Source organism: Diplotaxodon limnothrissa, linkage group LG18, assembly GCF_057381915.1.
Source record: "Diplotaxodon limnothrissa isolate DT_005_m linkage group LG18, D_limnothrissa_male_GT1.1, whole genome shotgun sequence".
Lineage (NCBI taxonomy): Eukaryota > Metazoa > Chordata > Actinopteri > Cichliformes > Cichlidae > Diplotaxodon > Diplotaxodon limnothrissa.
Genome location: NC_140613.1, coordinates 20,729,241 through 20,745,875, shown reverse-complemented (window position 1 = coordinate 20,745,875; position 16,635 = coordinate 20,729,241). Strand labels below are relative to the sequence as shown.

General features: G+C 44.3%; 1 protein-coding gene across 1 annotated transcript; it reads left to right on the top strand.

Moving 5' to 3' along the window:
- The first annotated feature begins 5,943 nt into the window (after window positions 1–5,943).
- Window positions 5,944–6,816, top strand: LOC146613504 (complement C1q-like protein 2). Its single transcript, XM_085379054.1, has 3 exons — window positions 5,944–6,160; window positions 6,288–6,410; window positions 6,536–6,816. The coding sequence occupies exons 1-3, from the start codon at window positions 5,944–5,946 to the stop codon at window positions 6,814–6,816; spliced, it is 621 nt and encodes a 206-aa protein (XP_085235180.1).
- The last annotated feature ends 9,819 nt before the right edge of the window (window positions 6,817–16,635 follow it).

Genomic DNA, 16,635 nt, shown 5'->3' with positions numbered 1-16,635 from the left:
AGGCCGCATTTTAAGTCCGATTACGTCACAGCAACGCGATGAAGGCTGTCCCAATTCAAAGGCTGCTCGAAATGCGGCCCTCAAATGCATCCTTCATTTCCCTGAACTTTAAGGCTGTGGCAGTGTAGACTTCGTGGCCCAACATATGTGGCCCAGAATGCATAGCACGGCGGTGGGTGTGGATAATTTTGCTGAAAACAAACAGCGGATGAGGGGCAGCCGAAGAGTAAACTTTAAGTAAGTACTGAATACTATGTCACTTATTTATGTGCAAATGTTTAATAACGAAGAACATTAAAAGATTCCTGTTGGCCACATGTCGGCAAAGTTATGTGACATTTGTGACGTTTCTACTAACTTGGTTTTAAAGCCTTTACTTTAAAATATACGCCGTTCAATAGCTGAGCTTAATCTTACAGAGAATGGTCAAAGCTCATGTAGAAAGAAACAAACAAATGAACAAAAGATTTTCTCCTTCATTTCTGTCAAACAAAGCTGTATGAAACGTTTCCAGCTGTTAGTATCATGGTTGCTAGGCAACCTGGGCAGCGCAACGGAGGCTAGACCGTCCCATTTCACAAGCCTCGCATTTCCGGCCTTAGTGGTCTTTGAGTACGCGGCCCTTGTGGACTGTTAAGGCTGCATACTTTAAGGCTGCAGACCCTGAATTGGGATACAGCCTGTGTTCCCTTCGATCTCCGTCAGTGTTGTGTCTCTGAGTTCTGTCAGTTTACGTTTCCTGTTTTACTTCCTTGTCTTGTCTTGCCCAATTACTCCCAGCTGTGCTCTCCCTCTGTGTTTCATTCACTCATTATCCCTTTGTGTATATATGGCATTACACTAATCTACAAAACCTTTGGAAACCCCCTGGAAAAATAATTTGTCACTACATAAAAGCGTGCATAAAGCTAGCACTTCTTACTGTTCATCACTGGTAGATTAAAATAGGAGCCACATCAAGTTTCTTTTCACCACTGTAGCCAGGCTGTCAAAGAAACATTGCATTAACTAGTGATTACTGCATGAATTTCTTTGCAAATATTTTTCTAACCATTAGGACAAATAACTATTCACAGCTGTCCCGCAGATGTGCTGTACAGCAAAACTGCTATTTCTTTAGACTTCCTCTCTCCTATCGATGTTTCAAAACAGGCTTCAGTAATTTTGTATCTCTACATTGGCAACATGCCTATTAGACCCCATCTTTACAAGACACTCAAAGAAGTCTTGGTTATGGCGAAGTAGCCGGACCAGGTAAGTGGACCCAAATGCAGACAGCACGGAGGCGAGGTTAGAACAAGAAGACAAAAACATTATTAACTCTGTCTCCTCCTTGTCTGAGCTCGCCACAATATGTTAGCCACAAACATTATGAAAGAGTAGGTAAACTTGAGCATTGTGGTGATTTAGGGGGATCAAAGAGAACATCAAAGAGAGAAAGCAAAAACCAATAGCAAAAAAGTTACTGAGTAAATAACAGGAAATGCATAAACGCGAGACACAAACAGTGCACAACAACAAATGGAAACCTGCACAAAGAACTACAGAAAATACGACAAAGGTTCATTCTTGTCTGAGAGACCTACATCTGTGTCCTACCTGCCCACCCCTGACAAAACCTAAGAGACATAAAATTAGTTATTTAAGTGTTTTTATGCGTGCCGCCTCTCTTAAATGCTGAAGGTAAGGATTCATCCCGCATTATAGCTCCCGTGTGCCACTGCTCTCAATATGCATTTAAGAAAATATGCCATCCTTCAGCATTTTGTACCCAGATCGATGGCTGGTAAACAATGGAGACAATGTGTGTAAAATTTCTATTGGTTAAATAAAATACCATTCAGCTCTGTTGAAATGTCAAACCTTTGAGTCCATCTGCCCAGTGTTCAATATGACACAACCGGAGGTCAAGGTGGCCAAAGTTTCTTGATGATTTTTTGTATTAAAATAATATTTTTCTTGGATCCCAAATGTAGATATTTTTTTATGATTGCTAAAATCAGTTTAAAGATTGATTAAAAAAATATTAGTTAACTGGTTTAAAATTATACAGAGGATAAAAAAAATATTGAACGCATCACCAAAGTATTTCTAAAGGTGCTTTTGACATGAAATTCTCAGCAGATGTCAGTAACAAAACACCCAATGCAAAGAAATCAATCCATAAATTATGTTTATTGACCTTTAAAGTTTTATCAAAGGTCTTAATAAACAGCTAGTTTTGGCTTTAAAACTACAGTAGTTGTTTAGACGTGCTACCTAAACTCTTCCTCCACAACTCTTTATACTGGGGCTCCTTTCACAAAGAAAGCAACAAATCAGAAATGCTTGACTCCCATGGTGCTGATTACAAAGTAGAAATCCCATAACACTAATCTACAAGACCTTTGTTTGTCCTGGAAAAATTGTTTATCACTGTATAAAATTCCCTGTGTAAAGCTTACTGTTCATCACTGGTAGATTAAAATAGGAGCCACATCAGGTTTCTTTTCACCACTGTAGCCAGGCTGTCAAAAAAACCATTGCATTAACTAGTGATTACTGCATGAATTAGGTAAGTGGACCCAAATGCAGACAGCACAGAGGCGAGGTTAGAACAAGAAGACAAAAACATTATTAACAAAAATGTGACTCTTAATTAACAGAGTGCAAAGTGAGACCTGAAGTGTTCCAAACATCAATAATAAAAACATGAACTATGAACAATGAAGTAAACGTGACTGGGAGTTAAAGTGTCAACCATGAACTACGATATCAAACACAAAACTATGAACTAAAATGTCAGACGGGGCTGTGAACTACACAGCAGAAGGGAAAAGGTAGTCTCAGGGAGAGGGTCGTGACTCAGGCAGTGAAGGTCAGAGACACTAGGACACAAAGAGGGTGTGCCTGTGATTGGTCAGGCAGGAAGAGGTGCATTACTTTGAGTGTCTTACAGTCTTTGCAGGTGGAAGCCGTTGTGCCAAAAAGTGATCACCTGCCAAAAAATGATTTCGAATGCTTCCATGTGTTTTTTATGAGTAATGTCTTTACATATGTTGGTAAATAGACTTTGGTGAACTAGGTCTACAGATGGGTTATATATAAAATTCCCTCTTTTTAAAGTATCTTTATAACTTTGTGATATTGTACTTACATTATAACCAATGCGGTCCTTTTTGTCAAATTAAAATATGTTTACAGAACTATTGTTATATTTGTTGCAATTTCTGCTGTTGCCTTGGCCAGATTACTCTTAAAAAAGACATTTGTAATGTCAATGATATTTTTTTTTAAACTCGATAAATAAAGGATATATAAAAGTCACTGGCAAAAAACTAACTACCTTCTTACAGGAATGTTGTTTGTGACTCAAGATGACTTGATATCATTCATGAGGGATACATGTGAAACATGTTTCACACATTATAGTAAAATGCCGCAATTCACCCGGACTATGACAGTCTTATCATGAGTTAATGCTTCAATTTGAAATTTGACCGTATTATTTGTATTCACAGATTATGCACCACAGGCTTTCAATGTTGCAGCAATTAAGCCATTACTTAAAAAGCCCTTATTTGATCCACCTTTCTTAGCTGAATACAGACCAGTATAGACCAGTTGGATGATTATCTATAAAGGAAAAAGTTCATTTGAAGACTTTTATTTCCCTTTTTCAAAAAGGTCTCAAAGACTTTGTAGTCAGACCTGTTACAGATCGTCAACTTTTCTTTAATGTCAGGTGTGTTTCCAGAATCAGTAAAAACTGCTGTAATTAAACCTATCCTGAAAAAGGACAATCTTGATAAGACACAAATGAACAACTACAGGCCGATCTTAGATCTCCCATTTTTAAGTAAGATCATTGAAAAAGCAGTTTCTCAACAGCTCAATTACTTCTTGACACAGAATAACTGCTATGATGCCTTCCATCCATCCATCCATCCATCCATTCGCTTCCGCTTATCCTTTTCAGGGTCGCGGGGGGCGCTGGAGCCTATCCCAGCTATCATAGGGCGAGAGGCGGGGTACACCCTGGACAGGTTGCCAGTCTGTCGCAGGGCCAACACACAGGGACAGACAACCATTCGCACTCACTTTCATTCACACCTAGTGACAATTTGGATTATTCAATGAACCTATCCCCACAAGCTGCATGTCTTTGGATGGTGGGAGGAAGCCAGAGTACCTGGAGAGAACCCACGGAAACACGGGGAGAACATGCAAACTCCACACAGAAAGGCCCCGGCCTGATGTTGGAATTGAACTCAGGACCTTCTTGCTGTGCGGCAACAGTGCTAACCACTGTGCCACCGTGCTGCCTGATGCCTTCCAGTCAGGTTTTAGACAGAACCACAGCACTGAAACCGCTCTGACCAAAGTGTTTAATGACATATGTCTGAATACAGACAGTGGAAAAATGTCAGTCTTAGTTTTACTGGATGTCAGTGCAGCATTTGATACAGTTGACCACAACATATTACTCAAACGACTGGAGAACTGGGCAGGTCTTTCAGGAACTGTACTAAACTGGTTCAAAACATACTTAGAAAACAGGAAATACTTTGTATCAATAGGTAAATCAATTTTAAATCATGCTTTTTATTTGTTTTTGTTTCTAATGTCTCTGTAAAGCACTATGAATCACCTTGTTGTTGAATTGTGCTATACAAATAAACTTGCCTTGCCTTGCCTTGCCTTGCCTTGCCTTGCCTTGCCTTGCCTGTGTCACATAAACAGCATTAGTGAAGGTTAGACGTGACCTTCTTATGACATTTATCTTTTGTTTTTTTTTTAAGAAGAGCTAAGGTATGCTGTAGAAATGCTACTCAAACAGCAGGTTTTCAATAAACAGACAGTTATGGTATTCAACCCTCATTAACTTCCTTATTGTTTGCTAGCTCCACTGAAATGAAAAATTCTACCTGTTAGTCAGGTGAGTTAGGTGAACTTGTCGGTCACAAGACCGAGAAGCTGAAGTCTGACACTATTCACTATGTGTTTGATTTGAACTCATCGGGTTGTATGTAGAGACCAAATGGTACAATCAGCTGTCAGAGCAGGTATTCACAAAATCCGCTCAGCACAGTTTTATGCAATAAAATCGTCTGTTTTCCCAAGCACATCCAGACAATTAACATGTTTCTACACATGCATCACACCACAAACATATACTTCTCACCAAAGCACAAAAGGGAATCCCAGTATCCATCAGCATACCAGCAAGAAAAAACGGCCACTTTCTACTTAACAAACTGAATGAAAGTGGGCAGTATGTAGTTGGTTTTTAACATAAAACCTCCTATTTTTTAGTTTCATTGTTAAACGCTCAGTTCTGTCATTAGTTAGCTAACTTAAATTAATTAATTGGGTTTATAAGTAGTAACCAACTGACCAAGCTAGTGACATCACATTCTGTACTGGCACAAGATGGTCCTGCACATTCCCTAAAGAAGAGCAGGACAGCTGGGTGCCTTAATTCTAACAGTAGGTTTGCTTGTTAGACTATTGTATTGCATTTGCATGCTTTCACAACTTTTACTTTGTATTCTCCAGTATAAAAATTCTCAGTTTAAATGTTGAGTTCAAGTTCACCTTAGAATGTAGCTGAAATTGCTATTTATAATGTCGACTACTACTGCTGCTGATTTCCAGCGAGAAGTCCAACATTACTCACTGCGTACTGACAGACAGTTGCTTTTGCTATTTCTGCTGTTATTTCAGTTAACCACTCATGTTACACCGCTTATAAAGAGAAGGATCATTCATGGGGCTTAAAACAGGTTTTTCGTGAAGTGTTATCTTGTCTCAATCACATTGCAGATAATTATTATCTCTGAGTTTTCTTTGTGCTTGTTTATTGGATAGGAAAAAAATAGGGACACTTCCGTCTTTGTGATACAGTATATATCTAGAGCCTTGTGGGGGGAACTAACACAGATGAAGAGAAATTCTGAAAAGATGAAGACTGCAGTCTTAACCTTATGCCTCTTCTTTCTGTGTGCAGCTGCCTTCCCTCAGGTGGATGGCCAAGCATCTGAAAGTGAAGGCTCCCTTGTTGAGACACCTCAACTCTGTGCTGGGACAAATGAACAACTTTTCCTAATATTACGACAACTAGAAACCAAGCTGAATAATGCTGAGAAACAGCTGGCAGATCTGAAATCATCAATCCAAGGTAAGAACATAACACAGCTGGAGGTTTTATTCTGACATGTATAGATTTTTATCAGTGTACTGATACAGGTTCAGGTTTTGTTGTTGTCAAACCAAACAAATAATCCCATATTTCCATGCAACTCCAGGCAACCGTGTGGCATTTGGAGCATCTATCGGCAATGTTGGAAATACTGGACCAATGAGTGCAGAGATCACACTGACTTACAAAAATGTCTACTTTAACTCAGGCTCTTACAACCCTGCAACAGGTAAACTTACCATAATTATGTGTATTTATACACATGTGAGTTTATTTATTAGATAAGTACTGCATTTCACTACCACTGATCTTCTGCTCTGCTTTATAAGCTGTAACTGTGTCCATCATCTCCAGGTATTTTTACTGCTCCGGTCAGAGGAGTTTATTACTTCAGCTTCTCTGGTCATAATATATCAACTAGACCGATGGGGCTGCGTCTGATGAAGAATGGAGAGCAGATGGTGACAGTGTACAACCATGCTGCTGGAAATCGCTATGAGACAGCCACCAATGGCATGACTCTGCAGCTGGCTGCAGGAGACCAGGTGTACATGAGGCTCCGTCCGGACACCTGGATCTATGATAATGACAACAACCACAGCACCTTCATTGGCCATTTGTTATTCCCTCTGTAAGCTCAGACAAGCATGATTTGAATAGCAAATGAGTAAACAGAACAATATTGACATGCAGGTTTTGGTTGATTATTTTTGGTGGTGACAGAGGTGGCAGGGTTACAGTAACAATCTACAGATTTAGAACTTGGTGGTGGTGTCAGAATTAAAACCAGTATTTTAAAGTTTGTCTCAATGGAACAATAAAGTCTGAATATGTGCAGCAATTCCACTTTTCTTTTTTTTAGTGAGTTAGGCTCCTCTGACTCATTTTAAGGTAAACATAAATATATATATGTGTGTGTATGTTTGATGTCTAAAAGTGATTTCTCAGTTATAATCAATAAAAGAGGTTTTCTGATTTATGTCGGTGTATTTTTATTTTTATTATTATGTGCAAACCCATCTAGACTTGGGCTGAGTTAAGTTCACTAAAGTTCTAGCTACATCTGGACACGTTTTTCTAAATTATTCTGTTATAACAGCTATAAATAAAATTAAGAATATGAAGAAAATTAAACACAACAATTATTGCTATTTGTTAATAATTAATTAACTAATTGATGACAATTAATAATCCAAAATTAAGTCATGTGTACTATTAATCTTTATTAATTATATCAATAAGTAGAATGATATACACTTGAAAAAACAAAATACAAAACATTTTTTTTAAATACAAGTATTAAATAACTGCATTGTGGTTTTGCATGTTAGCATGTAGCATAAAAAACATAAAAAACAACTGCTCTGAAAGTTTTTGGTAATGAAACAAAAACATGGAAAACATCAAACCTCTTTTCTGGTGGAAAGTGATCAAAAAGGATGGATGGCTATAGAGTTGATCCTTATCTGTATAAATACTTTGTAGTTTGAAGAAAATTTGTATAAAATGTGAACTGAACAAATGGGGTATATTTTTAGTAAAAAAATAAATAAATAAAAAATCAATAGTTTGCTGGTGCTATTGTGCTAACATTTTATTTTTAAAAAAATACTTTTATTTAGATAATTTTATTTTTTGTTTACTGAAGCCATTACACAAAACCAGAAGTGTCAAGTGTTTGGATTACCAACATGAGCAGAACACCATCCCCACAGATACACCAAGATACACCGAAAATGCTACGTCCAGATGAAGAGAATAAACTCTCCTTACCTTGATTATTGAGCATGCTTTTAAATTTTATAATTATAGTTAGATTGTTATTTCAATTAAAATACATTTAAATTCCATTTAATTACTGGGGAACTATGCACTTAATCGTGGGTCACATTATAATATTGTAGCGGGTCAGGGTTGTTCTGGGTTTTGTTTTGACAGTTATGTTTTGTTGTTCTGTTGCCATGGTTACAGGTGATGCTCTCTCTGCGACTGTGTGTTTGCGGTGAGAGAGCGCCTTTTTTTTGTTGTTGTTGTGCTGGTGCCACGCTGAGCAGTTGGCTAGCGGCAGTGTTCTTCTGTAAGATATAAATAAACGGCTGTGCTCCCTGGCTAGGACGGCGGGGAAGCAAGACCGAACGAAACCTCTGTCTCCTCCTTGTCTGAGCTCGCCACATTGGTGTCAGAAGTGGGATAGCTCACCCTCACCGTAATGGAGAGAGACATTCAGAGGCTGGAGCAAGCTGTCGAGGAGAACATTCACTGCTTGGGAAGCTGGCGATTGAAGAGAGAGGAAGCGAGCGGCCATGTAACTCCCCCGACGGGTCCCGATGGTGCAAGCGCACCGCGGCGGCGGCCTGTCGCGACAGACGCTAGGACAATGCTTCATGGGCTGCCTCTGTCGACCCACACACCGGCGGGCTAACCCCGCTAGAGGCCTACCTCTCACAAGTCCGGCTAGCCGCCAGGCATAGTGGCTGGAGCGAAGAGGAGGCTGCTACACACCTAGCGCTAGCATTGGAGGGAGATGCACTGCAGATACTCCTTGACCTAGCCCCGGCAGAGCAGCATGAGCTCCAGGCCCTCACCGCGGCACTCGAGAGGCGATTCGGGCAGCGGCACTCCACTGATCAGAGCAGAGAGCAGTTGACCAACCGGAGCCGTTGGCTGGGGGAGAGCCTGGGCACCTTTGCAGCGGACGTGTTGCTGTATGCTCGTCGTGGCTACCCGGAGTTCCCAGCAGCAGCCCTTGAGGAGCTTAGCCTGCATGCTTTTCTGCGAGGACTTTTTCCAGAGCGACTACGCCAACACGTCCACCTGGCCATGCCTCAAACCCACCGTGAGGTGCTCCTTGAGGCTGAAAGGGCCGAGCTGGTGCTCACCTCGCGACCTAACCAGCAGGTGCCCCCCCCCCCGAACTACCCCCAAATCAGAGCCGCAGACTGCGACGGGGAGGTCGCGGAGATATGCCAGCTGCAGTCTTCAGTGCCCCGGAGGCGTCCCCGTCAACCGACCAACCGCTGCTACCGGTGCGATGAGCCTGGCCACGTGGCACGTGACTGCCCAGCACCTGCCCCGAAGGCCGGAACTATGCAGCCTCAGGGAAATGGGGTGGGAGCGGTGTAGCGAGGGGACCACCGCTCCAGCTTCCTGCCCCCCTCCAAGGACGATGCACGGTGGTGGGCCAAGTTGGGCACCTCAAGGGACTCTACCTGAGCTGCTGTGTTGAGGACCAGCCATGCCCGGCCCTGGTGGACACGGGGTCTACCATTTCCCTAATACAACCTGGCGTGCTCCCTGGAACGTCCAGGCCACTGGTGAAGGGTTGGTTGCCCACAGACACCCAGCTGATGACAGTGACGGGGGAGAGAACTGTTATGCGGGGGAAGAAACTGTTGCGGATCCGAGTGAAGGATCTGGAGCTGGTGCACGATATCTGGCTTGCTGACATTCAAAACCGGTGCATCATCGGCCTGGATCTGCTGACCCGCTGGGGGGCCTGCAAAGTTGGCTATCACTCTTGGCACAGAGACTCTTGCCCTCCAGTGTGGTCAAAAGCAGGGAGTGGAGGGGACCAGAGCCAGACGAGACAGGCATTAGGCAGCTGCCACTCAGCAGATTTCGGGTGCCGGTGGCTCTGTGTCATCTCTACTCACCTCAGCCTCAGCCTCTCAGCCCGACAAATCTCCCTCGACCGAGACAATCGAGGCTGTTGATGACCTGTGGCAGCACAGCAGCGTAGGTCTCAACGTTGACCAGCACCAGCGGTTGAGGTGCCTCCTGGACGAGAATGTGGACATCTTTGCTGCCAGTGACAAAGACTGCAGGCAGACGGGGCTGGTCCAGCACACCATCGACACCGGCTCTGCTCAACCCATCCGTCTGCGCCCAAACCGGCTGCCCCTCTCAAAACGGCAGGTGGCGGAAGAAAAGATCCGTGAGATGGCTGATCGAGCCATCCAACAGCCCATGGGCGGCACCCGTGGTTCTGGTGGGAAAGAAGGATGGCAGCCCGAGGTTCTGCGTGGACTTTTGCCGTCTCAATGCAGTCACCAAGAAGGACTCGTACCCGCTTCCACTGATCGATGAGGCCCTAGATTACGTTACCGGCTCCAGCTGGTTCAGCTCCCTCGAGCTACGCAGCGGTTACTGGCAGGTGGAGCTAGCCCCCGAAGCAAGGCCTAAGACTGCATTCACCATTGGACAGGGGCTGTGGCAGTTCAGGGTCATGCCATTTGGGCTTTGCAATGCGCCAGCGACGTTTGAGAGGCTGATGGAGAGGGTGCTCGTAGACATCCCTTGTAGCCGCTGCATTGTGTACCTGGATGACCAGTTGGTGCACGGTGGCGACTTCGACAGTGCACTGTCTCACCTGAGTGAGGTCTTGAGTACCATCCGACGAGCTGGGCTGCGGCTCAACCCTGCGAAATGCCGGCTGTTGGTGGGAGAGACCACGTTCTTGGGCCATGTGATCAGCGCTCAAGGTATCGCCACCGACCCCGCAAAGGTGGCTGCGGTCCGGGACTGGCCGACTCCCTCGAACGTCAAAGAACTGCGGAGCTTCCTGGGCCTAGCCTCGTACTACCATCGGTTCATCAAGGGGTTCGCGACGATAAACAGCCCCCTCCACCGCCTGACTGACAAGGGCCAGCCGTTTGGCTGGGGTGATGCCTGCGCTGCAGCTTTTGCGCAGCTGAAGGAGGCCGTCACCAGAGCTCCATTCCTGGTCTACCCCGACGCCCGGCAACCTTTCATTGTGGACACTGACGCTAGCAATGTAGGAGTCGGGGCGGTCCTTTCCCAGCAGGACGAGGCCGGAGAACAGGTGGTGGCATACTTCAGCCGTGCCCTGGGGCGAGCCGAGAGGAACTACTGCGTAACTCAGCGGGAGCTGCTGGCCGTAGTGCTGGCGGTGCGGCACTTCCGGCCATACCTGCACGGCTGCCGGTTTCTCCTGCGCACTGACTATGCATCTCTGACTTGGCTCCTGAACTTCAAACATCCAGAAGGTCAGGTGGCCCGCTGGTTGGAGGTCCTTCAGGGCTACGACTTTGAGATCCAGCATCAGGCAGGTCGACAGCATGGCAACGCTGATGCCCTCTCTAGACGGCCCTGCATGGCTGTCGAGTGCCGCTACTGTCTGCGACAGGAGGAGCGGCCCAGGAGGCGCTTGGGGTGGCTACTGCTCAGGCCGCGGCCAGCGGAGGGGGATGGCTCCCATTGACCATGCAGCAGCTGAAGCGGGAGCAGGAGGCCGACGCGACGTTGGCTCAGGTGGGGGCCTGGCTGGAGGCGGCGCAACGCCCAGACTGGACGGGGGTGTCGGGACAGGAGGTGAAGGCCTACTACTCCCAGTACAACAACCTGGAGACCCACGACGGCCTCCTGTACCATGATATGGCGGGCCCCCGGTCAGGTACGAGATCTCCTGCAGCTGTTGGTGCATCTGTCGCTGCGGTCGCAGGTGCTCGAGTTTGTCCACAGCTCGGTGGGGGCCGGCCACTATGGGAATGCCAAAACTCTCCGCCGTCTCAGAGGACGGTTCTACTGGCCTGGCTGTCGACGGGATGTGGAACTTCATGTGCACTGCTGTGACACCTGCACGGCACAGAAGGGCCCAACTCCACGCTCCACTACCCCCCTTCAGCAGTACCTGGTGGGGGCCCCAATGGAGTGAGTGGGAGTGGACATCCAAGGGCCTTTCCCCGTTACAGAGTCAGGGAACCAGTATGTGTTGGTGGCTATGGACTACTTCACAAAGTGGCCAGAGGCCTACGCAGTGCCGGACCAGAGTGCAACGACGACGGCGGAGAAGCTGGTGGAGGACATGTTCACCCGTTTTGGGGTCCCGGCTGAGCTCCACAGTGACCAGGGGCGTAACTTCGAATCGAAGGTCTTCGGGGAGACTTGCCGGCGGCTGGGGGTGGAGAAGACGAGAACCACACCACTCCACCCGCAAAGCGACGGCTTGGTCGAGCGCTTTAACCGCACGCTGGCCACCCAGCTCGCCATTCTCACCAGCCGCCACCAGCGGTATTGGGACCGACATCTGCCCCTGGTCCTTTGGTCGTATCGGATTGCGGTTCAGGAGTCCAGCCAGTGCACACCTGCCGCTCTGATGTTTGGATGGGAGCTCCGGACGCCTGTGGATCTGGTGTTCGGGTCCCCCCCCGAGCCGGAGATTGATGGTGGGCCAGAGATGGATTACTACAGGAGGCTGAGGGAGCGGCTGCAGGTGGTTCATGACTACACCCGCCAGGCCCTACGACACCAAGTGCCAAGGGGGGGTTTTCATGCCTGGCGACAAGGTTTGGGTGTACTGCCCGGTTCGCAAGAGAGGAGTGTCCCCCAAACTCTGCAGTCACTGGCAAGGGCCGGCGGAGGTCGTGGAGCGGTTAACAGAAGTGGTGTACCGTATCCGCATGCCGGGCCCGGGCGCATGGTGGTGTTGCACCAGGACAGACTCTCACCGTACCGACCGCTCACTCCAGCAGATGTCGGGGCAGGGGATGCTGGTGGCACCTCATGCTCTGATCCGAGTGACTGTTCCCCCGCCGGCCGAGATCGGCCGGTGCGCCAGAAGAAGACACCTGGACATTTGCAGGACTTTGTTGGGTAATGGGGTTGTCGGGGACGACTGACCCCTTAGGTGGGGGCTATGTAGCGGGTCAGGGCTGTTCGGGGTTTTGTTTTGACAGTTATGTTTTGTTGTTCTGTTGCCATGGTTACAGGTGACACTCTCTCTGCGACTGTGTGTTTCCGGTGAGAAAGCGCCTTTTTTTTGTTGTTGTTGTTGTGCTGGTGCCACGCTGAGCAGTTGGCTAGCGGCAGCGTTCTTCTGTCAGATATAAATAAACGGCTGTGCTTCCTGGCTAGGACGGCGGGGAAGCAAGACCGAACGAAACCTCTGTCTCCTCCTTGTCTAAGCTCGCCACAATATGTTAGCCACAAACATTATGAAGGAGTAGGTAAACTTGAGCACTGTGGTGATTTAGGGGGATCAAAGAGAACATCAAAGAGAGAAAGCAAAAACCAATAGCAAAAAAGTTACTGAGTAAATAACAGGAAATGCATAAACGCGAGACACAAACAGTGCACAACAACAAATGGAAACCTGCACAAAGAACTACAGAAAATACGACAAAGGTTCATTCTTGTCTGAGAGACCTACACCTGCCCACCCCTGACAAAACCTAAGAGACATAAAATTAGTTATTTAAGTGTTTTTATGCGTGCCGCCTCTCTTAAATGCTGAAGGTAAGGATTCATCCCGCATTATAGCTCCTGTGTGCCACTGCTCTCAACATGCATTTAAGAAAATATGCCATCCTTCAGCATTTTGTACCCAGATCGATGGCTGGTAAACAATGGAGACAATGTGTGTAAAATTTCTATTGGTTAAATAAAATACCATTCAGCTCTGTTGAAATGTCAAACTTTTGAGTCCATCTGCCCAGTGTTCAATATGACACAACCGGAGGTCAAGGTGGCCAAAGTTTCTTGATGATTTTTTGTATTAAAATAATATTTTTCTTGGATCCCAAATGTAGATATTTTTTTATGATTGCTAAAATCAGTTTAAAGATTGATTAAAAAAATATTAGTTAACTGGTTTAAAATTATACAGAGGATAAAAAAAATATTGAACGCAGTATTTCTAAAGGTGCTTTTGACATGAAATTCTCAGCAGATGTCAGTAACAAAACACCCAATGCAAAGAAATCAATCCATAAATTATGTTTATTGACCTTTAAAGTTTTATCAAAGGTCTTAATAAACAGCTAGTTTTGGCTTTAAAACTACAGTAGTTGTTTAGACGTGCTACCTAAACTCTTCCTCCACAACTCTTTATACTGGGGCTCCTTTCACAAAGAAAGCAACAAATCAGAAATGCTTGACTCCCATGGTGCTGATTACAAAGTAGAAATCCCATAACACTAATCTACAAGACCTTTGTTTGTCCTGGAAAAATTGTTTATCACTGTATAAAATTCCCTGTGTAAAGCTTACTGTTCATCACTGGTAGATTAAAATAGGAGCCACATCAGGTTTCTTTTCACCACTGTAGCCAGGCTGTCAAAAAAAACCATTGCATTAACTAGTGATTACTGCATGAATTAGGTAAGTGGACCCAAATGCAGACAGCACAGAGGCGAGGTTAGAACAAGAAGACAAAAACATTATTAACAAAAATGTGACTCTTAATTAACAGAGTGCAAAGTGAGACCTGAAGTGTTCCAAACATCAATAATAAAAACATGAACTATGAACAATGAAGTAAACGTGACTGGGAGTTAAAGTGTCAACCATGAACTACGATATCAAACACAAAACTATGAACTAAAATGTCAGACGGGGCTGTGAACTACACAGCAGACGGGAAAAGGTAGTCTCAGGGAGAGGGTCGTGACTCAGGCAGTGAAGGTCAGAGACACTAGGACACAAAGAGGGTGTGCCTGTGATTGGTCAGGCAGGAAGAGGTGCATTACTTTGAGTGTCTTACAGTCTTTGCAGGTGGAAGCCGTTGTGCCAAAAAGTGATCACCTGCCAAAAAATGATTTCGAATGCTTCCGTGTGTTTTTTATGAGTAATGTCTTTACATATGTTGGTAAATAGACTTTGGTGAACTAGGTCTACAGATGGGTTATATATAAAATTCCCTCTTTTTAAAGTATCTTTATAACTTTGTGATATTGTACTTACATTATAACCAATGCGGTCCTTTTTGTCAAATTAAAATATGTTTACAGAACTATTGTTATATTTGTTGCAATTTCTGCTGTTGCCTTGGCCAGATTACTCTTAAAAAAGACATTTGTAATGTCAATGATATATTTTTTAAACTCGATAAATAAAGGATATATAAAAGTCACTGGCAAAAAACTAACTACCTTCTTACAGGAATGTTGTTTGTGACTCAAGATGACTTGATATCATTCATGAGGGATACATGTGAAACATGTTTCACACATTATAGTAAAATGCCGCAATTCACCCGGACCATGACAGTCTTATCATGAGTTAATGCTTCAATTTGAAATTTGACCGTATTATTTGTATTCACAGATTATGCACCACAGGCTTTCAATGTTGCAGCAATTAAGCCATTACTTAAAAAGCCCTTATTTGAGCCACCTTTCTTAGCTGAATACAGACCAGTATAGACCAGTTGGATGATTATCTATAAAGGAAAAAGTTAATTTGAAGACTTTTGTTTCCCTGTGTTGCATAAACAGCATTAGTGAAGGTTAGATGTGACCTTCTTATGACATTTATCTTTTGTTTTGTTTTTAAGAAGAGCTAAGGTATGCGGTAGAAATGCTACTCAAACAGCGGGTTTTCGATAAACAGACAGTTATGGTATTCAACCCTCATTAACTTCCTTATTGTTTGCTAGCTCCACTGAAATGAAAAATTCTACCTGTTAGTCAGGTGAGTTAGGTGAACTTGTCGGTCACAAGACCGAGAAGCTGAAGTCTGACACTATTCACTATGTGTTTGATTTGAACTCATCGGGTTGTATGTAGAGACCAAATGGTACAATCAGCTGTCAGAGCAGGTATTCACAAAATCCGCTCAGCACAGTTTTATGCAATAAAATCGTCTGTTTTCCCAAGCACATCCAGACAATTAACATGTTTCTACACATGCATCACACCACAAACATATACTTGTCACCAAAGCACAAAAGGGAATCCCAGTATCCATCAGCATACCAGCAAGAAAAAACGGCCACTTTCTACTTAACAAACTGAATGAAAGTGGGCAGTATGTAGTTGGTTTTTAACATAAAACCTCCTATTTTTTAGTTTCATTGTTAAACGCTCAGTTCTGTCATTAGTTAGCTAACTTAAATTAATTAATTGGGTTTATAAGTAGTAACCAACTGACCAAGCTAGTGACATCACATTCTGTACTGGCACAAGATGGTCCTGCACATGCCCTAAAGAAGAGCAGGACAGCTGGGTGCCTTAATTCTAACAGTAGGTTTGCTTGTTAGACTATTGTATTGCATTTGCATGCTTTCACAACTTTTACTTTGTATTCTCCAGTATAAAAATTCTCAGTTTAAATGTTGAGTTCAAGTTCACCTTAGAATGTAGCTGAAATTGCTATTTATAATGTCGACTACTACTGCTGCTGATTTCCAGCGAGAAGTCCAACATTACTCACTGCGTACTGACAGACAGTTGCTTTTGCTATTTCTGCTGTTATTTCAGTTAACCACTCATGTTACACCGCTTATAAAGAGAAGGATCATTCATGGGGCTTAAAACAGGTTTTTCGTGAAGTGTTATCTTGTCTCAATCACATTGCAGATAATTATTATCTCTGAGTTTTCTTTGTGCTTGTTTATTGGATAGGAAAAAAATAGGGACACTTCCGTCTTTGTGATACAGTATATATCTAGAGCCTTGTGGGGGGAACTAACACAGATGAAGAGAAATTCTGAAAAG